Here is a 22,520-nt window from a genome sequence, read left to right on the forward strand (position 1 = left end):
AAAAAAAAAAAAAAAAAAAAAAAAAAAAAAGATTTTTTTTAAAGACAGTTTTGCTATGTACTTCAGGCTCTTGTTGATTTCACTGTGTAGCACAGGCTGACCTCAAACTTGCTGAGATCCTCCTGCCTCAGGCTCCGGAGTGCCGGGATTACAGGTGTGCACCACCATGTTTGGCTAGGAATAGTTAGAATTCCCTCAAAAAAAAAAAATCTAAGAAAAATATACTGCCTAAAGAATTGACATGTTGAAGAGTTACATGACATGTTGACATGTAAGATTGGCTATCAAAAATAATTTTCCCCAAGTAGCCTGTGGAATCATTTAAAAGCTCCACAGTGGAACAGCGCAAGGGCACCAAAGAAAAATGCAATTAAGGGAAGCTAGCATTTTTGAATTTACATAACCTGGGATTGCATTTGTGGTTAAGAAGAGTTAAGAAGTCAACAAAGGCACAATTTACTAACGGGCTGATCACTGTCAGCCAGCCAGTAAGTGGGTAACTATATTTCTAGCAAACATGGAGGTAAATTTCTTCTGATAAATTGAGGTCTTACAAGTTATTTTTAATGGAGAAAGTAGATTCAATTGATGGAGAAAATACAATGTATATAATTACACCAATTTTACAGTTATAAAGAGTAATGAGCCTCGAAAGATATACATAAAGACTTGAGGCTTTACTATTGTGGCCCAAGTAAGAGAATATAATCATTAAACTGCAGCAATGGTTCAACATTTTAACTTTTTTTTTTTTTTTGTACCGAGGATCCAACTCAGAACCTTGTGCTTGCAAGGCAGGCACCACAGTGCCACTAAGCTAAATCCCCAGCTCAACATTTTAACTTTATAGCTCTTTGGAGTCTAGAGATAATTCATATATTGTCAGTTTTGTGTTAACATCAATTTGAAGGTTGAATTTCTGCCCTCACAATGTAAATCTATGGTAGTATTACAGAAGACTCTTGGTTTACCCATTTCATCAAGTAAATGCTATTCTCTAAACCTGTATCATCTGATAAAACTTTCCATGAAATTCATCTTGGAAGTCCTACTTTCCTTCTCTGGCTCTCACAGTCACATATGGAGTCATTTTTTTGGAGACAAGGTCTTGTTATGTAGTTTAGGCTGGTCTTGAACTCAGGGAGATCCTCTTACCTCAGCCTCTGGAGTGCTGGAATCACAGGCATGTGTCACTACACCTAGCTAGAACCTTTTTAATACCACTTATTTATATCTTTTTAAGTGCTTTAATGTTCCCTTTGAATTGTTGGTGAAGTTTACAGAAGTAAAATTTAGTTTTAATTATTCATAGAAATCTGTTATTGGCTGAGGTTTTAGCTCAGTGATGCTGCGCTTGCCTCACAAGCACAGGGTCCTGAGTTCGATCCCCACTACTGCCAAAAAAAAAAGAAAAATGTTATAAACAATGTTTTCTGATAAATCTTTAAGTAATATGTTAAAAAGAATAACAACTAGTAGCTTTATGTCTATTTCTTCCTTTAAGCAAAAAATAAAACAAAAACAAAAACCAACAATAAAACCTCAAGACAGATATTATACCACTTCGTTTGAAGCTGCTAATCAACTTCATTTATTTATTTACTAATTTATTAGTGCTGGGAAGTAAGGCCCTCAAGAGCACTTGGCCTGTATCAGCATGAATGCTGTCATCAGAGAGATGGGTTCAAACCTCAGCAGTTAATCCTTAACTTTATCAGTAGGGAAACATTTAGTAATTCAGGGTTATTAAATAAGGCACTATATTAAAAGGCTTCACGATACTGCCTAACTTAAAGTTCCTAACCCCATTATGCTAGACATAATATTTGTTTTGTAACTACTGACATTCACACATAATTTTTTTCTTTTTTTGAGACAAGGTCTTGCTATATAGTTCAGACTGGCCTTGAACTCACTGTGTAGCCCAGGCTGGCCTTGAACTAGCCGTGATCCTCCTGCCTGGGATTTACAGGCATGTGCCACCACGCCGGCTTTCATACAGAATCTTTAACCCAAACAATTCAGGTCATCATGGCACTAAATGATGAGTATTAGAAATCTTAACATTAAGAACAAACCATAAGAAACAATTGAAAAATATTTTTAAAAAAAATCCAAGTCAAATTATGTCCAGAAAACAGTCAGTGCAGTCCAACACTTACCTTGGCAAAGGAGTGTATTTCTGAGTCCAAATCCAACTCATACCGAGGCGGCTGCCAAAGATGACGGAGGGGCAGGTCTCGGTGCTCGATGGCCGAGGCCATCTCCTGGGCTGCCTGGCAGCCATCCTGGCCAAGCACCCAAGCACGTACTGCTGGGCCAGAAGGCGGTGATTATGCGCTGCTAGGGCAACAACATTTCTGGCAGCTTCTACAGAAACAAGTTGAAGTACCTGCCTTCCTCAACACCAACCCCTCCCGCGGCCCCTAGCACTTCCGGGTGCTCAGCCGCATCTTCCGGTGGACGGTGCGAAGTATGCTGCCCCACAAGACCAAGTGAAACCAGGCCGGCCTGGCTCGCCTTAAGGTGTTAGATGGGATCCCGCCGCCCTGACAAGAAAGAGCAGATGGTAAGTTCCTGCTGCGCTTGAAGCCCATGAGGAAGTTTGCCTGCCTGGGCCGCCGGCCTCGAGGTCGGCTGGAAGTAGCCAGTGGTGACAGCCACCCTAGAGGAGATGAGTAAGTGGAAGGCCAAGATCCATTATGATTATGAGATTATGAAGCTACGGAAACAGGCTGAAAACAACGTGGAGAAGAAAATTTCCAAGTTCACAGAGATCCTCAAGATCCACAGACTCCTGGTCTGAGCCCAGTAAAGACTGTTTGCCTCACACTCAGCCTGACCTGGCCTTCCTCCATCGCTGCCCTAGGATGTGGGGGACCCAGGGGCGGCTGTCCAGGTGCCACAAGCAACCTGGGGCCTAGAGAGCTGGGGAAAAAGAAGGTGCCTCAGTCTATTCCTGTTTAAGGTCTTTTCCTGAGCTTTAAACCATGTACAAATGCAATTTCTAACCTGCTCCTTGTGGAGAGAGCCTTAGAAAAGTGATAGAACCACCTGTTGCTTTGGTTGTAGTGCTGAGACTGCTGGGGTAACACTGCCCTTCCCCTGTCCATGTGGCCAAAAGCCATGTGCTGCTAAGCGACTGTGGGCCTGGTCCTCACCCCTTCCCTCTTAGTCACCAGAAACAAACAAATTATTTTTAAGAAAACAAAAACCAAAAGACACCTGGGGATTTAGCTTGGTGGTGCCTGTGCCTGCCTCGCAAGCACAAGGTCTCGAGTTGGATCCCCGGTTCCAAAAAACAAACAAAAAAACAAATCCAACCCATATATAGCAGTGTAGCTAATAGCTACTAAGCACCTCGTTGATGCTACAGAGGCAAAGTTACAGAAGATAACATTTCTCTTTAGGATGAACAGAGTAAGTGGCGTTAAGATGATATTGAAATGCACCTGCTGGGCGTGGTGGTGCTGAGGCAGGAGGATCGCTGTGAGTTCAAGACCAGCCTGAGCTACACAGTGAGTTCCAGAGCAGTCTAAACTACATAGCGAGACCCTGTCTCAAAAAAACAAACCCCTCCCCAAAAGATGATATTGAAATGCACTGTGGTGTTTCATACATTGAAGAAGGTATTAAGTACTATGGGAACACACATGAGGAAGCTGTCACTTTTTTTCAGTGTAAGGAGGGTAGTAAGTGTTGAGGAGTGTTACCAAGCAGTGTCATTTAAACCAGGCCTAGAAGGCCCACCAGCAGTTCACAAGATAGAACGTGGGAGAAAAGGAGCATATTGGGTGGGTGAAGGGAATAAGAAATAAATACTTCCTAGAACATTTAAGAAGACAGAATTTACATCAATGGGAAGAATGCTCTAGGAAAAGCTCCTCTGAGACAAAAGGCCAAGTTACAAAGGGATCTTACTTATTTTGTAGAATTTTTTCTGAAATCGCTCATCTTTTCTGAGTAAAACAAAACACAAAAAGATAAAGAAAATTAGCTTTATTTGTGTAACTTAGAAAAACTGATTATAGTATTAGATTTGTCAAATGTTTTCCTTCTGAACAATTTACTAGAGTATATACAAACATAATAAAATAGAGTACATCACATTGCCCTTGCTTCAATCAACATGTTTTCTCAATTCTGAACATGCCTATCACTTCAGGCATGTGGTTTTTTTTAACAGGGAGAGGCTTAACATACTGTTTGATTCACAGTATAACACTGAAGTGGAGGGAGTCAATGATCATGAACACAGTTAAAAAATATTTTTCAACCAATGAGACTCGACCATTAGTTTTTCTGTATTAAAATATGTTCCCTATTAAAAAAAATACTTTTACTGATGATCTAAGTTTGTTGTATAAATACGGCATTCATATAAACCCATAGTTGATCTAAATACAATATAGATATGAATCTATATTAAACTCATTAAAATAAAATTTGCCATAAATGTTTAGAGGTCACAGAAATTCATTTAAGAAATAGTAAGAGGTTCTATTCCATTTAAAATAAGTAAAACTTTCATTTTGTGAACACAATATAAACCCAAAAGATGGTGTAAAGTCCTATTTATGGGCATGAACTCTCAAACTGTAGTGCTGCAATTAACTTTTACCATAATATATTGGATAATTCTAATCCAAGTTTCCTAAATAGCTTTCCTATCATTAATGTTGCTGGAGAAGTCCAAAGAAGTTTAATAATATTAACGATTAAGGCAGAATCTTCTATTAGTGATTGGGATACAGTATATGTGCAGATAATTTATACTAGAGTTAAATCTGTATCTGTCAAGAATTAAGTATATGACATGTATATGGGCTCACAGAAGAAATCCATTTTAAAGCAATGGATTGTTTAGTGAATTTAATTCTTTAGATATTCTTGAATTCCTGGCTAAAGTTCTTCTTGTTTATTTTTTGTTTTTTGAGAGAGTGTCTCACTATGTAGTTGAGACTGACCTGGAACTCACTACGTATGTAGCTCAGGCTGATCTCACAGCAATCCTCCTGCCTCAGCCTCCGAATGCTGGGATTACAGGTGTGCACCACCATGCCTCCCCGCTTAAGTTCTGATAACTCTATTGCCTAATTAAGTGGAATGTTGTTTGCTGTCAATTTCAGAGTTAGGGATATTTAAATTAAAACAATCAACTAGATCTCCAAGTGCACTTGCGTCCAAACTTTCTCTTTTGTTCCCAAGGAGAAGCAAATGATTAAGTAGTATATTAAGGTGCTTACTATTCAAAAAACAAGTAAAATCAGAGGAAATTAGTCTTTAATTGGATGCTTGAATTCTTTCCAGAGTTCTTAGTATGCTTAGGTGAGGATAACTTGACTTTGACACTTTCCTGATTGCCTTTTATAGCAGCCTCCAGGCGAGCTTTCAGGGCTGGAGAAGAAGCCATTACATTTTTAAAAACTGATGAATATTGAGGTCCAATCTGCATGAGATTCTGTAAAGCAAAGTCATGTAAATTTCTCATTGTTGAAGGTGCTGATGCCAGAGCATTCTCATCCAAAAGGAAGGAAATGAGGATAGGAAGGAGACAGGCCACCAGCTGAGAGCCTAGAAAGTAAATGAACAATGTAAGTTCAGAACATAAATGTTTATCACACAAGGATACAAAAACCCTCAAACTGCACCCATTTTTCCTTTAGGGAGAAAGCAGTCCACCCAATCTCTTCTACCAAATCAATACTAAATAATATCAATATCTAGAACTTTCAATAAATGTGAAATACTGATAGAATGTGAGAAAGTGAATGTTTTACAATTTAATACTGAAATTCGGAGTCTGGTGAGATTTGGAGATAGTATGAATTCACTGTTGACACTTACGATGATGTTCTTCAGCAATAGTAACCAATACTGCCAACATCTTTATGCCTTCTTGAAAGATCTGAAGCTCAGTAATGTCTTCAGGTTTTCTTTTGTCTATTTCCTGCAGTTTTTCCACAACAGAAGATGCTAAAGAGTAAATGTACGGGTAGGAAACAGCTGGGTTTGGATACTGAAAAATGGAATGTAGGAGCTGATAGGTCTTGATTTGTACCTAGTCAAGAAAGAGATAAGAATACTATAAACTGTAAATTATTTATTTATTACTAATTTATTTATATTTATTTATTTATTTTTGTACTGGGGATTGATCTCTGGACCTCGTGCTTACAAGGCAGGCAGCGGAACCACTACGCTAAATCCCCAGCTCTTAAAGTGTAAACTAAAAAAAAAGCTAGATGTGGTGATGCACTCCTGTAACCCTACCAATTGGAAGATCAAAGCAGGATTGCCACAAGTTCAAGGACAGCCTGGGCTACATGGTGAGTTCAAGGTCAGTTTGAACTATATAGTGAGATCCTGCCTCAAAAAAAGGGGTGGGGTTGGTGGAAAGAGAGTCCTTTTCTGCAGTTAAAGCAGCAAAGATATTAAAATTTCTTTCTAACTCATCTTTAAGTTTGGAAGTCTAAATACTAGATGTTATTCAAAGTTGGATGCTAACAGTGGTTTTAACAGTTGGAGTGGGAGAGAGGCATATTGGTATAGTAGGGAAGTCTAACTATATGAGTGGTTACTTTTTTCTTCTTTTCCTAGTTCCCATTTTCTTCCTCATATCACTCTCTATAATGTACAACAAAAAACAGAAACAACGTAACACACACAAATTTGCAAAGTATCTGGCAATTTTAGAAAACATTGCAGACCTAAGTTATACATCTGACATTCAAAGTCATGGCATGAAAAGTTTTAAGGAATCATGGATATGTGATCACATATCACAGGGCTGGGGAGCTAGCTCAGTGGCACTGTGCCTGCCTTGCAAGTGCAAGGTCCTGAGTTCGATACCTGGTGCCAGAAAAGAAAAGAAATGAAAATTATAACAAAAATATTTGGCTGGGGATTTAGCTCAGTGGTGCCACTGTCTGCCTTGCAAGTGCAAAGTCCCAAGTTTGATCCCTGGTTAAAAAAAAAAAAAAGAAAAAAAAAAAAGAAAAAGGAACATATCACAGTCACTACGTGGAAACTGTTATGTAAATGTGCAAGCAGCAGGCAATAGATGGATCAGAAGAATAAAAGAAAACAAGTATATATTGAAAACATGAGTCATCCTTTATTTTATGATTGTATTGAATAATTAACTTTTCCAAGAGAAAATTTGGTTCCTGTATCTTTGGGAATACATATATTTGTGAGCATGGTCTACATATATATATATAAAATAGGAAATTAATCTAATAAATGTAACAGCTATAAGGGAATGGGATCCATTTGTATGTATTGTTTTTGAAATGGGTCCCATTACTTCACAGTAATATTACTATACACAGTTAAATTAGTTAGAAATATTATAGGCATTCCAACAGGGCTGGGGCCCTTGAAAAGTCAATGTAGAAGGTATGGCCAATAAGAGGCAATGGTCAATTATAGCTATGGATGGAGGTGAGGACAATGAAGGCCAGGCTTTAAAACAAAAAATATTGGTTATACCGACATAGTTCCTCTAGAGATGAACAGCAGTAACTGACATTCTAAATAGGCATCAATCATCTGGGTGGGGGACCAAGACCATAAGCCATCCCTTCCAGGAAAGTCTTTGTTTGTTCCATGTATGCTTGCTACTGCTTCCCCATTTGATCAGTATTACCGAAATGACTATACTTCTAAACTTAGTACTTGCCTACAGTTTTGTCTTACTTTATATCTGCCTTACCATGTGGTTTCGCTCTATGAGACTCCCTTGGAAAGCAGGGTCTGCAGGCAATTCCACTTTACAGGACCCTTTCTGTCTCTTAAACAGAAGCTATCTTTCTTTCAATAAATTCTCCCTGCATTTTTTTTTTTTCTGGTACCAGGGACAAATTCAGGACCTGGCATTTGCGAGGCAGGCATGAAGTCAGGACCTGGCATTTGCAAGGCAGGCACGGTACCATTAAGCTAAAATCCCCAGCCCAATTCTTCCTACTCTTAAATCTTAGTTGCTCCTAAAACTCATTCTTTGATTTTAGAGAACATGAACTCAGCGTATCAAACATTAGCATGTTGAGAGTAACAATATTTCCCTTATATTATTATTAGCTTTTGATACCGGGGATTGAGCTTGGGACCTTGTGCTTGTAAGGCAGGCAGTAGAACCACTGAGCTAAATACCTGGCCCTCCTTTATATTATTTAGAGGTCCATATATCACCCCCATATCATATGCATCAATATTACTGAAGGCATGTGCTAGAGCCTTTTTTTCTGACAACTGGGGAATGAGCCCAGGGCTGTTGCACTAAAGTACAGCCCCAATCCTTTTTAAATTTTGAGACAGTCTCACTAAGTTTTTCAGGCTAGGATCAAACTTGGTGATAACCCTGCTACAGCCTTCCAAAGTGCTGGGATTACAAGTGTGCACTACTACACCTGACCACAAAGTATTTTCTAAAAGTTCTTTGTTCTACAGAGTTCTATCAATAAAATTTTATATTAATAAAAGTTCTAGATCTACAGTGGACCCCTGAAATTTGCAGGGGTTATGTTCACAGAATACCCATGAATTGTGAAGAACTGCAAATTTCATATATGGTCAGAAAAATGCCTATTTTTACAGTTTAAACCCTAAATATGCTATGTCTCCTGCAGTTATGTAATTTAATAAAATACTGAATAATAAGGTCTTAGAAGGTGCAGGGCATTTTGGGACATCTTAGGGCTTTAAGAAGAACAAAACTGAGAACAGTTGAGATAGCTACACATGGAATAGCAACCTGTTAAAATGCAGGAATGTTGGTGCATCTGCCAGAGTTGGGTTACAGGGCAGTAGCCAATCAGGAAGGAAAAATGAATAATGCTCTTGGATTGGCTACTTGCAGACTTCCTACCAAAAAACAAACAAACAAACAAAACCACAAAACAACTACGGAGGATATTTACAGTTTCTGTGAAATTGCAGCAAAACTGCAAGGGTTTCTGTTAACAATTATTAGTTAAGCTCCAAGGAAAAATCTATCAACAACTGAGGCCTTGATCTCTGAACTGTGACTTTACGGGGGGTATACTGTACATCAATTTTAAGGTATCTTCATTTAAAATTTAAATTTTTAACATTTCTTCTCTATTTCTTCCACTATTTCTATCCAGAGAATGGAAGAAAAAATACATTAACTGGTTTTGTTACAAGAAAAAGCATTAATCCTAAAATCAAAAATAAAAAGTTATAGTTTGTTAATTCCTTTTGGAGTCAGCAAAACTACAAAGTATTGCAAAAGCTGGAACATATTCTTGTTACAAGCCCATCTCTGCTAAAAGACACTTACCACAGGATCTTTTGTCTCCAGGGTAGACCTAAATTTCTCAATACAGCGATTCTGAAGGCATGGAATGGTAGTTACTTCTGGACTGGTAGACAAAATAAATATTGTGATAGCTGTAAGCAGACTGACTTCATCAAGGTCTTCATGTGCTCCATTGACTAAAGAGAAATGATCTATTAGAACAGATCATATTCACAGCTTTATTCATGTACAGGAAGCTGTCTTTCGTAACAACAATTTTTTTGTGTATACAACAGATGCAGAGAAGAACTGATTGACAAGACTTTACGAACCCTGGCAAGGGCTAGGGATTTAGCTCAGTAGCACTGCACCTGCCTTGTATGAACAAAGTCCTGAGTTTCATCCCTGGTACCAGAAAAAACAAAAACAAAAACAAGAACCCTGGCAAATGTGCATTTTAAGTAATTCTACAGTCAAGAATTAGCAAAGCAATTATCTTTAAAGGTAAAAAGACATTTGTAAACACATTGACTAGTTTTGTGATCCTGGATATTGAACTTTTTCTTCAATTTTCGTATCTGTAAAATGGGAATTAACAGTATTCAAAATATTTTTTGAAGGGTACTGATAGAACTCAGGACTTGTGCTTACAAGGCAAGCGGTGGCACCACTGAGCCTAATCCCCAGCTCAACAGTATTCATATTGATTGGGTTATGAAGAATAAATGAGTTAACTTATGTGAGATGGTAGGAAAGCAAGAGTTGAATTATCTGAAACCATACAATATGGTGCATTTAGAATATATTCTATACATAATGCTCAATATGAATTAGCTATTATATTATTAATAACTGTCTTTTGTTTTGTTTTGGAGACGGGTTTGTGCTATGTTGCCCAGGCTGGTCTTGAACTCCTATGATCAAAAGACTCTCTTGCTTCAGCTTCCTGAGTAGCTACGACTACACGACTGTGCTATGGTACCTGGGTTATTACTTCTACTATGCACCAACACCAAAATACTTGGGCAAGTATTTTTTTTTCTTTACTAACAGTATTTAGATAATGCATGTACCAAGTAAAAATACTGTAGCACTTTGTTTACACATACCATCTCTTTTGTTGTTGTTTTTTGAGACAGGGTCTCACTGTGCAGTTCAGGCTGGACTTGAACTTTATGTAGCTCAAACTGCCTGCCTCAGCCTCCAAAGTGCTGGGATTACCGGTGTGTGCCACCTCACCTGGCCACATACCATTTCTTAACAGTAGAGAAAAAAGGTAGACAAACTAGCTATGGAGGCCACAATTACATGAAGACTTTTCTATCTGAAGAAATCTTATACTGTGTCATTTTTCAAAGTAAGGCTCTTTAAATAAATTAAATGAAAAATTAATGTTATCTGAGAATGAAAAGTGTGGCAAATACAACTTATTGAACTGTTTATGACTAAATTGCCCCAAAGTCTCCAATGTTTGGCAGGTGACTGAATCATCGGGATGCTATACTCATCAGTGCATTCAGTGCTCAGTAGCTGAATGTGCTGTTAAGAGGTAGAGCCTGGTTGGAAGTGGTTCACTGGGCCCCTGAAATTAAGACAGCCCAACATTCAGGCTCTAGTATGCATACTTCTGGCTGCTTTCAGGCAGATTTATGGTGAGAATCAGGAGCAGTTCAGCAAAGCCAAAAGATAAAAAAAGTTTGTAGCATGGCCAGAAAAGAAGAGCCTGTAAAACGGGTCCAGAAGAGTTAAGAGAACATGGTTGTTAAAAAGATTAGTATTTTAAAAGGAAGCCAATTACTCTGCATAAACCATAGGAAAGATGGCTTGAAGGCATCTCATAATTTGCCACACCTCACCTTTCAGAGGCATAAGGGTACAAAATTATAAAGCTTTGTTCTGAAAAAAAGAGTCCCTGGAGACTGCTGGAGATGGGTCACCTAGGGCAGTGGTCCCTGCCTGTTTGCACGAGGGACCAGTTTCATGGAAGATAATTTTTCCATGGACCAAGTATGAGTGGGCAGGTTATAGTTTTGGAATTAGATTCTCTTAAGAAGCACATAGCCTAGATCTCTCACATGTACAGTTCATAGGATTGGTCCTCCTATGAAAATCTAATGCTACTGAGAATCTGGTAAGAGGCAGAGCTCAGGGGGTAATGTGAATGATGGGAGAGTGGCTGCAAACACAGATTAAGCTTTGCTTGCTCAGGTCCACTCACCTCCTGCTATATATAGCCCAGCTCCTAGCAGGTCACAGACTGGTCTGTGATTCAGGAGTTGGAGACTCTTGGCTTAGGGAGTTGGTTCCCAGCATTCAATTCACTGTGCTCAGTAAAACATTCAGAGGACACTGCAGACATGGTCCAAGGGGAGCTGGCTACCACTGGAGCTAGTGGTACACCTTGATGTCATCCATATGGTGCTATTTTGTTAGGCATGTGGAATGCAAGAGTTGTAGGGTCAGGGAGGCTTGTACCCCAATTTTAGAATACCTGGGAAGCCATTCTCAGAGGGCAGTGTGTGAAGCTGTGAGAAGGAAGCTGAAGGTGCAGTGGAGAACCTAGGAGTCTGGAGATGCCAGCAAACTGGAGTATTTGCTGAGGAAAGCCACAGGCAGCAAACAAAGCCAGCCCAAAAGAGAGGGCTATAATCAGCAAAACTATAGGGATGGGCTATATAACTCAAGCCCTTTGGAAGTCATATTTCACTGTAATGTGCCCCAGATGGAGCTACAAGATTTCATGTTTGCCCGGCTAGGTTTTAGTCTTGCTTGGGTCCTACTATTTCTCTCTTTTGGAATAGAAATGTTTACTTTGCATCAATGTTAGAAGTATTTAACTTTCTTTTTTATTTTTATAGAGGCTCAAAGCTAAGAGTTGGTTTTTGTTTTGTTTTTGAGACAGGGTCTCAGTATAAATTTCAGGGTGGCCTTAACTCACCCAGGCTGGTCTCAAACTCACAGCAATCTTCCTACCTAAATCGCCCAAGTGCTAAGTTTACAGGTGGCATCACACCACCTATCAAAGCTAAGAATTTGCATGGATTCAAGAATAAAAATGTGAAATGGAGGACTTGATGGCCTAACTATCCATAGGCTTTCGTGGGAAGTGTTCACGAGGGATAAGGCTTTGTATTTCAGAGAAAACTGAAGACTCAGCAAAATTACAAGAAATTTCTATGGAAGGAAAAGAAGGCTGGAATATCACAGGAATCTCAATTCACAGATCAGTATCCAGATGACTTGCAACAACTCTATTCAGCGGAGGAGGAAAAAAATCAGGAAGCAACTAAAAACAAAAACAAAAAACAGCCTTTGTCAGAAGAAAAAGTCAACCAGGCTTTGCCTGAAGAACAGTGTAAAGTTGACCATGCTTTGTATTAAGAACAATGTCATCAGCCTCAGCCAGAAGAGCAAGGTAGCAAAACAGTAAATTCCATGACTGTTCCAAAGCAAAAGCAAAAATCTAATCAGAAAGCACAAGAATATGAGGAGGTACAAGCTAAGTATGCTGCTAAGAAACAAGAATTTGAGAAGAGAAAATGAGACAGAGAAGAAGCTCAAAGCCTCTACAAAAAAACCCAAAAGAACCTTCAAGTGTTCAAAGTATTGAGCAAAAGGACTAAAAAGGGCCAACCAAACTCGAATTTACAGATGGAGTATCTTCTTAAAAAATACAAGAAAAAAGTTAAATCAGACATTTTGTCCTTTAGTGCAAAAATATCCACTGAATGATGTCTACTAGGTTCTTATGTATAGGAAATGGATAGTCTCTGAAAATGAACCAAATTTGTCAATGTAACATGAATTGCCAAGATGTGCAAATATATTTTTTCTTGTAAAAGAAAAATTTTAATACGTATAGTTGATGTAGTATGGCCGGTTTTATATTTATTTGCCTCCGGAGGAAGATGGGATTGAAGAACTTAAAAAACTGATTTAAGAGACAGGCTCAAGCATACTTTTGTCATGTATAAAATTTATATGAAATAAAATTTAAAAAAAAAGCTAAGAATTTGCTGTGAATCTCAGAGAGACTTTGTATTTGACTTTTCAGCAAGTCCAAAGTTGTTCAGCCTTTGGTGATTCTTAGAGATGGACTAAATGCATTTTACATAATGAGATGGACATAAGCATTTTAGATAAGAGGTAGAAAGTTATGGTTTAGATCTAAAATGTCCCCCAAAATTATTGTGTGTTTGAATTACAGATGTGTGCCACCTTGCCTGATAAATCTCACGTGTTTAGAAGTTGATTATATCGTGGGGGTGCCATGCTCATTTGTGCTGAGTTCAGGAGCTGAATGTGCTGTTAAAAACTGGGGCCTGATTGGAAGTGATTACTATGGGCATGGCTTGGATGAGTGTAGTCGCACTCTGGTTCTTCTTCATTTCTCTCTGTTTCCTGGCAGCCATAATATAGCATCTTTTCTCCACCAAACCATTTCTGCCTTGGACCTGGTAGATCATGCACTGAACACAATGAAAGGTGTTTTGTCCCAGTGATACAAGGCAGACTGAAGCATCTGGTTACATTCATTCAACAAATACTTAACAATAAGGTGGCAGCCCTCTTTTAGGCATGAAGAATACAATTTATAGGGAAGATATACTATAAACTTGGAAGAAAATAAAAAAGAGGGCCAGAGATTTAGCTTAGTGGTGCTGTGCCTGCCTCACAAGCACAAGCGCCTGAGTTCAAGCCTTGGTACTGGAAAAAAAAGAAAAGACATTTGAGTTATTTTAAGGTATAATAAATATACAGTTTTGTTTTGTTTTGTTTTGTTTTTGTACCAGGGATTGAACTCAGGATCTTGCGCTTGCAAGGCAGGAGGCAGCACCACTGAGTTAAATCCCTGACACTACAGGGAAAATTTAGAAGTTCAAATGATAGCTATGTTATAAGCATTAAACATTTAACCTTTATAACAGACAGCACTACAAAATAAGTACTCTACTCCCTTCCATTTAATAGATGAGAAACACATTTGGTCACTTGCCAAAGCCAAATAATTAGTAAGGCAGACAGTTTGATTCAGGGAGCAGCTATATTGCTCTCCATACAGCAAATTTAGTTTCATTTATTATGGCAACTGAAAATTGCATCATATTTAGTTCAGTAAAACTATCTTTTTATTCTCAGTTAGACAGTTTTTCTGGGTTCCTCTTTCCATTTCTTCTAAAATTCTTGGATAGCTGCAAAATTCCCTTAGTATTAGTGCTATGGAGCAGCCTTTGTCATAAGAAACTGAGGCCTCTTGTAACTAGTTGTCTTAGTGAGTCATCATGGAGATGGATCCTCTAGCTGGAATCCTGGCCTATGGCTTAAAAGTAATCTCCTAAAACACACTAAGCCATAACCACTTGGCTAAGGTCCTCCTGAATCCCTAACCCATAGAAACTGTCAGATGGTGTTTCCTATTTTAAGTCACTATGTTTTGAGGCAATGTTACATAGAGTATGTGTGAGCTGCCATGATCAGTTCTTTTAACTTCTCTCAGTAATTAGTCTAAATTCTAAATTCTACCTTGTTCTTTCAAATGCAACCAAAAACAACAAAAAAATCCCCAAACTATTTTGTGTATATGATAACAGTGGTAAGCTTATTAAAACCTTCAATATAGGGCCGGGATTTAGCTCAGTGGTGCTGCTGCCTGCCTTGAAAGCGCAAGGACGAGTGTTCGATTCCCAGTACCAAAAAACAAAACAAAACAAAACAAATCCTTCAATATAAAAACCTATTACTTTTCATGCTTACCTTATCTTCCTCCTCTTATATTGGCAAAGGTTAACCTGAATGTGCTGAGAGATGCTGCTTTGCTCTTTAGTATTTCCAACTCCAGCCCCTTTCCACTTTTTTTTTTAACCCCGTATGAACTCATATTAGTTTCATCTTTAAAACGAACTATTCCTTGATCCAACACCTTCCTTTCAGCTATTTTTCTTCTTTCCATCGAGAGAAGCCAGTGTGTCTCTCTGCTATCCTGGCTCTCATTGTCTCCTACGCTGTGAGCCCCATCCCCCACATTGCTTGGCTTTTTAGTTTCACACTGCTGACCATCACCTCTCCATTAAAAGTTTTATTTGGCTTCAGTGACTACCTTATCTTTGGAATCTCATTCCATCTTGATTTTGGTCTTCTTCTTGCGCCATAAACTCAAACTGGATAAAATTGACATTTATAATAGGACAAGAAAGGCAGAGTAATGTCTAGTATATCAGAAGACTTTTAACAACCACTGTAATACAGTACTGGAATAAAAAACCATACAACAGGACTGAGAGTGCAGCTCTGTGGTATAGCACTTACCTAACATGCATAAAGTCCTGTATTTAATGCTCACACCACAAAACAAAACATTCCCAAAACAACCCCCAATACAGACATAAGAAAAGACAAAATGTATCTAATGGATATGGAAAATAATACTATCATTTATTTATGCTTTTTATTTTTATTTTTATTTTTTTGGTACTGGGGATCAAACTTGGGTCCTTGTGCTTGCAAGGCAGGCGGTGGAAACACTGAGCTAAATCTCCAGCCCTAAATGCTTTTTATATCTTATGTTAATCTAACAATTTCATGCAACATAATATCCTTGTTGGGAGTTGTGGTGCCTGTATCTAATCAAAAGGTTAAGATAGGAAGATTGTGAGTTCATGGCTAGCCTGACAACATAGGAAGACCCTGTGTCAAAAAAAACAAAAAAAAAAGGCCTAAAACAATCTCCCAACCCCCCAAACTAAAAAACAAAAACTAAAACAAAAAATATCTTTATTTGTCTCAGAAAAATTGGGTATCTTGACTAGTCATTTAGATATCAAACACTGGAGTGATGAACCAGACTAACCCCACATTAGATTTATAATGTATGGCTTACATACTTTTCAGTATACTGTATATACTAAGAAGTTCTGTCAGATAAGATTGGTGGTGGAAGATCTACAGCACATGTGCTGCAGTGGGCTGTTTCTATCTTTGAAAGCTCGAAAACGTTCACAATCACTGATGATCACATATTTTAAGATAAACATACTATTAGGTTCAAAGGTCTCTCATTGACAATATATGGGCTTCTGGTCATTTGTATTAAAGGTTAAAATTCTAAAATGTGTATATATCCTCTAAACACACAGTATGGTCTCCTCCAGGTGAAATTGCCAACTATGATCAAATAAATAGCTTAGATTCAAAATATCGTTTCTCTCACTTTTTAAAATAAACCAAACTGTTTCCCAACAGCTTTAATTACCTGGTTCCCAACAGTCAAGAACTGTTGTTAAAGCACTGCGGAGAAGGTCCGTCCAAGCAGTGTGGCTCTTTTCTGCACGGGCCATTGGGGAAGATAATATTCCTTTTAGAGCCTGTAAGGAAGCTGCCACTGTTGAAGATAACTGCCCCCCAGGTAACTTCACAGCAGTTTCTCTAAGGACACCAACTGTGAGGTACAATATAGTAGGGAGAATTGAGATGCTTCCTGTAAGATAAAAAATTTAAACACACTATAGATAAAGGCTGAATCCAGAATGTTTACAAAAATATATAAAATTATCCTAAAAAATCAATGAATAAGATAATGTCAGAAATTTTTTATTTTTAAAATTATTTCTTGGGGCTGAGGGTAATGCTCAGTGGTAGAGAGCATACATAGAATATTCAAGGGCCTTGGTTTGATGTCAGCCAAAAGGAAAAAAAAATTCATAAAATATTTTAACTGTTACTATAATTTAACTTAAATTGTTTTGTTTTTTGAGATGGGGGTCTGGCTGGGTATTCCAGGCTAGCCTTGAATCCATGTAGCCCCGGATGGCCTTGAACTCACAGCAATCCTGCCTCAGACTACTGCATGCTGGGATTATAAGCATAATTTACTAAATGTAATTTAAGTAAATTTATAAAGATTATTCAGGTTGGATGATAATGGTACTGGGGATTACACCCAGGGCCTTCACACTGAGCTACATCTCCAGCCCTTTTTTATTTTGAGGCAAGTTCTCAAACTTGTAATCCTCTTGCCTCAGTTTTCCACAGTGTTGAGATTACAGATTGTGTGCCATCACGTTCTGCTAAGGTTGGATTAAATTTGGATGACTATGTTTTGCAGTACTATGGAATCAACTCAAGACCTTTGCACTAAGCTATATCCCCAGCCCTTTTAACATTTTAAAATTTTGAAATAGGGCCTCACTAAATCATTAAATTGCCCACTGTGAGCTTTTTAACTGCAGAAACTTTAACACATGCTATTGGAGCTGGAATTACTGCAGCTGCTGGCACCATACTTCCCTCCAATGGATCCTTGTTAAAGGATTAAAATAGACTTATTCCAATCACAGGGCCTCAAAACAGTCCTGTATTGTTATTTTTCGTCACTACCTCCCCAGGTCAGGAGTAGGTAATTTACGCACCTGCTGCCTTCCTTGGTTATAGCAGCCATTTCTCAGGCTCCCTCTCTGGAATTGAACCCTGATTCCCTGTCACCTGTGGTCACCAAGGTCAGCATGGCAACTACCATCGACAGTTGATAGGGCAGACGTTCCAAAGGGTCGTCACTGCCCCAGGAGGTGTGTGATTGGCCAGAGGTTAAGAGTCACCAAGGCCCGCCCCTGTTTTTTTCCGTTTTGGTGATCAGACCCAGGGTCTCACACATGCTAGGCAAGTGTTCTACCACTGGGCTACTACTGGGTTACAGCTCCAGCTCCAACTGAACTTCAAAGGATGAAACTTTTAAAAAGCAAATAAAGGATGGGGATATTTCAGATCAAATAACAGCACACATAATGGTATGGAAGGATGACCACATAGCCTTCTAGGTTTAGGTTTGCACAGATGCTAAAGGCAGAGACTCAGGAGAGCTTTATGGAAAGCCTTAAAACCAATGTTAACTGGGCCGGGGATTTAGCTCAGTGGTTCACCACCTGTCTCACAAGTGCAAGGTCCCGAGTTCAATTGCCGGTACCAAAAAACCTCAAAACCAAAACAAAACAAAAGAAACAAACAAAACCAATGTTAACTATAGAGTATGGACTTGGAGCTGGAGGTGCAGCTCAGTGGTAGAATGGTTGCTTAGCATGCATGAGGTCCTACATTCAGTCCCCAACACAAAGAGGGGAAAAAAAAAGATTAGCAATTAGGCCTCATTATTATTATTTTTACAATAAATTTTATTTTATCCCATTTCCCCCCTACAAGTCCCCTCCCGTCCCTATGTACAAAAGCTCTTTTTCCACTTTTACCTTCTATTTTAGGCCCCATTATTTACTAAATCCATTTCTCTTCCTTCTAGGTCAAATAAAGCTATCACATACCACAGCATACCTTCAGGAGAGCACACTGCAGGAAGTTCAGAGAGGATAACCAATGCAGCTGAAACCAGCTGGCTTCCTTCTTCTGACAGAATCTGTGGCTTTGTAGCTTTTACTCCTGGGGTACCTGTCAACTTAGGATTTAGTTCTGGGAGTTGTCTAACTAGAATGCATACACATAATTCCAATGTTGCAAAGACCAAAGATTTCCCAGGCACAAGTCCTCCTGTGTCCTTTCCCTCTCCGAACTCTGGAAGGGTTTCCTTTTCAGCAGCTCCATCATCAACTAAAAGACAGAAAGAACAGCACTTAATAAATACTTTGTGCTTATTTTTCTTCTGGTAGATGGCAATTTCTGTTACAGGAAACAATTCATTTCTGTTGTAGGTAACATATTTAGTGGCTAAAACTGTGGATCTATTTAAGGAGAAAGCAGTTATGGAGATATAAGTACTTGTCTTTATTATGATTTACTATTGCAATGGATTAGGACAAAAAATCCTTGTAACCCCATCAGCTTTAAAATATTGCCTGGTGGAAGTGCAAGGATTTAAGCTGCCATACTAGCCCAATGGCTGGATCCCCTACCTCTAAACTTCTTTTTTTAAACCATTATATTGCATTTTCTATTACACATAGCCAAATATAATCTTAAATGATTAACTCACCAATACCATATTAGACTTATAAGCAAGCAATCTGTCAACTCAAGACATTAAAAAATTATCAGTAGTTCTTATTATGCACATCAGTAAACAGAGCTAAAGTAAGTACTTTATTAGTATAAAGGATTTTTTCCTCCCAAGTATTTCTAAAATTCTCATTTTCCCAAAGAATAGTGCTAACATGCACGAAAGAACAAAAGATTTAAAGCCATACCTAGAGATTTTCCATTTGTATTATACACAATAGATTATCCAGACTTCATAGATATATTAAGTTATACCTTAAGATATAATGACACTACGTGACTAATTTGGAATTAAGGGTTAATATTTACCTTCTGCACTTCGTCTTTTTTCTTTCACATGTTCTTGAGCTGCACAGATAATCTGCCTTACCACTTCAAGAGAAGCCAATTGAATGGAAGGTGATTCTCTGGTCAAAATTACTCGATGTAGAACATTCAGCAACTCAATACCCAAGTCCTATCATAGAAAACATGTAGTGGAAACTGTAAGGGAAATTATGTACTATTTTTAAATTGTTAAATATAGCAATGTTATTTTGACTAAATTCAGAAAAAGAGAATATGACAAATTGCTCATAAGAAATAAAGATGTTGCCTTGTGTGCATGAGGCCCTGGTAATCAATCCCAGCAGTCCAAAAAAGAAAGAAAGAAAAAAAAAGATGTCAATACAACAATACTTTAAAGCAACTCCAAACTTCCTTTAGTCCAATCTTTGATACTATGATGAAAGGTTATTTTCACAGAAATTCTAAACTGGGAAACAGAAAAAAAGAAATTCCCAAAATACAATGGGAAATTAGGCAAAAGAGTACAAGAGCTGCTGGGTGGCTGCTGTAATCCCAGCACTTGGGAGGCTGAGGAAGGAGGATCATTGTGAGGAGACCAGCCTGGCTACATAGTGATTTCGAGATCAGTCTCAACTACATAGTGAGACCCTGTCTCAAAAAACAAACAAACAAAAAACAAAACAAAAAAAGAATACAAGAGCTGACATGTTGATTCTTAAATTTATGTTAAGGTTTTCTAATAATAATAAAAAATGAGGGCATAGCCGGGTGTGGTGTTGCACACCTATAGTCCCACCACTCTGGAGGTTGAGGCAGGAGTATCACTGCAAGTTCAAGGCCAGTGCAAGATCCTGTCTCAAAAAACAAAACCAAACTAAACAAAAATGAGGGAGAGGTATGGTATTAACAGAAGTCTTCCTAATGAGTAAAATCACTGGAGAAATGCTATTTTATGTTCCCTTCTCTTTATTACTTTGATCACTTTCTTTCATTTTTGAAAATAACAGTAAATCTATCATGCTTGTTTTAACATACAAAGAAAACAAGCACAGTTTAAGATTTACTCATGTCCAATTAAGAACTTTACTAATGTTTTAAATATAAGAAATGTTAAATATTAGTCCATGTAGAAAGGAAATCATACTATCCATTTACCTTAACACTCAAGTCAACGACAACAGAATTAATATACTGAATAATACATGATGCTAAAACCTACAAATGCATATTTACCCATGAGGAGAGTAGTCAAAGGAGTGCCACACTTGTGCAGCAATCCTGTTACCAAGGCCACAGCTGGGTCAGATGTGAGTATCTGACTCCATCTACAAGCTAGCTAGCAGTCTTTTTTTTTTTCATTAAATTTATCGGTACATTTTAGGTATATAATATAGTTACATTCATCATTGGGATCGTGTACCTTTACATGATGTATCTTGGTTATTTTTTCCCCATTCCCCTGCCCTCCCTTCACCCCCTCCACCCTTCCCTATTTATAATGACTTTGTTTCTACTTTTTTCTCATATTTTTTTCTTTTCCCTTCTTTCCTTTCCCTTACCCCTCCCACTTCCCCTACTCCTTTAGACCTTTTCTTCCTATTTCACATTATCAATTATACATTTTGATCCCTAATTACACTTCTAGTTTTTCATACCAAAGAAACTATTCAGTATTTACATGTATGTCCTATTTATTTCTCTTAAAGAGTATGGCCTCAATGTGCATCCATTTAGCTATAAATGTCTCTAGTTTCTTGTTCTCTATGGCTAAGTAGTACTCCATTTTATTAAAAGAAAAATCTTCTTCATCCATTTTCCAGCTGATGGACATTTGGGCTGTTTCCAAGTTTTAGCTATTACAAACTGGGCCACTATAAACATGGATGCGCATATACCACTGTAGTACAATTCTTTTAATTCTTTAGAGAAGATACCCAGCAGGGGAATGCCTGGGTCAAATGGAACTTCCAATCCCAGTTCTTTGAGGCATCTCCATATTGATTTCCACAGTGGTTGTACCAGTCTATACTCCCACCAGCAGGGGAGCAGGGTTCCTTTTCCCCCACAGCCCCACCTAGCTAACAGTCTTAAAAAGACCTGTAGGGACAGCCAGGCATAGTGGCACATGCCTATAATCCCAGCACTCAGGAGCCTGAGGCAGGAGGAATGTGACAAATTCTAGGTCAGTATGGACTGCAGAGTGCATTCAAGGCCAGCTAGAATGACATAGCCAGTCCTGTCTAACGGGAAAAAGAAAGACTAGGAAGGAAGAACACAGCCAAGAGGAATACTTTGTAACTGACAGTAATTACAAAAACCAATGAACAATTTCTCCTGGGGAAATGGAATATAAGATACAGATAAATGTAAAGATCAGTGTTCAGAGAAATGGAGCAAAGACAGAACAACAGATATTACTAATGGCTACTGTACTGAACAATGCAATATGGAACCTTCCCATCACTGCAGAAAGACAAAAAGTGACAGTGAGAGGCATGATTACTCCTGGGTCAGCAGCACATATGCTGATAGTATTCCAATTCCAAGGCCTATCTCTGTAGTGCTTTAGTTTTTACTTCTCTTTGTTCACTGGAGTAACCTGAATATGTTTCTGTTCCTTTAAAATCTACAGAAGCCTAACAAAAAACAAGAAATCACCTGATCACTGCCAATTTTAGATCTGGGCCAGGGAACATCTAGAAGGGCCTGTAATGCATGTAAACAAGCAGTAATGCTTTCCATGGTTGCATCTGAACGTAATGAACACAGAAATTCCACACTGATTCCTGTGGAAAGCAAAAAGAGGAGGCTTCTTTGAGATTCTTAGCTTATGAAGTTAATCTTTTATTTTTATAAATTATACAAATAAGCTTAGCAAAAAAGTAGTACAAGTTAAATTACAATAAATTTAGACTAGATGTAAGTGATAAGGCAAATCTCTTAAAATTGTTTTTATCTACACATACACCAAGAATAA

The 22,520-nt window shown here is 38.2% G+C and overlaps 1 protein-coding gene and 2 pseudogenes across 4 annotated transcripts in view; 2 read left to right on the forward strand and 1 right to left on the reverse strand.

Moving 5' to 3' along the window:
* Positions 1-2,168: 2,168 nt before the first annotated feature.
* LOC104868685 lies at positions 2,169-2,806 on the forward strand (annotated as a pseudogene).
* A 2,190-nt stretch (positions 2,807-4,996) lies between these two features.
* The window catches only part of Heatr5a (HEAT repeat containing 5A), a 152,455-nt gene continuing 134,931 nt past the window's right edge, over positions 4,997-22,520 (reverse strand). For 2 of the 4 annotated variants that reach the window (XM_033765122.1, XM_033765121.1), the window contains exons 30-36: positions 22,202-22,329; positions 19,565-19,712; positions 18,578-18,850; positions 16,512-16,736; positions 9,305-9,459; positions 5,848-6,061; positions 4,997-5,574 (exon numbers count right to left, since the gene is read on the reverse strand). In XM_033765122.1, the coding sequence (XP_033621013.1) occupies positions 5,267-5,574; positions 5,848-6,061; positions 9,305-9,459; positions 16,512-16,736; positions 18,578-18,850; positions 19,565-19,712; positions 22,202-22,329 (1,451 nt within the window). In that variant the 3' untranslated portion in view covers positions 4,997-5,266. Of the gene's footprint in view, positions 5,575-5,847; positions 6,062-9,304; positions 9,475-16,511; positions 16,737-18,577; positions 18,851-19,564; positions 19,713-22,201; positions 22,330-22,520 lie in introns of all 4 variants that reach the window. The other 2 variants (XM_033765120.1, XM_033765119.1) reach the window with 1 other exon arrangement.
* Positions 11,620-13,166, forward strand: LOC104868713 (annotated as a pseudogene).

Source organism: Fukomys damarensis, unplaced genomic scaffold, assembly GCF_012274545.1.
Source record: "Fukomys damarensis isolate Sample0158 unplaced genomic scaffold, DMR_v1.0_HiC HiC_scaffold_17, whole genome shotgun sequence".
Lineage (NCBI taxonomy): Eukaryota > Metazoa > Chordata > Mammalia > Rodentia > Bathyergidae > Fukomys > Fukomys damarensis.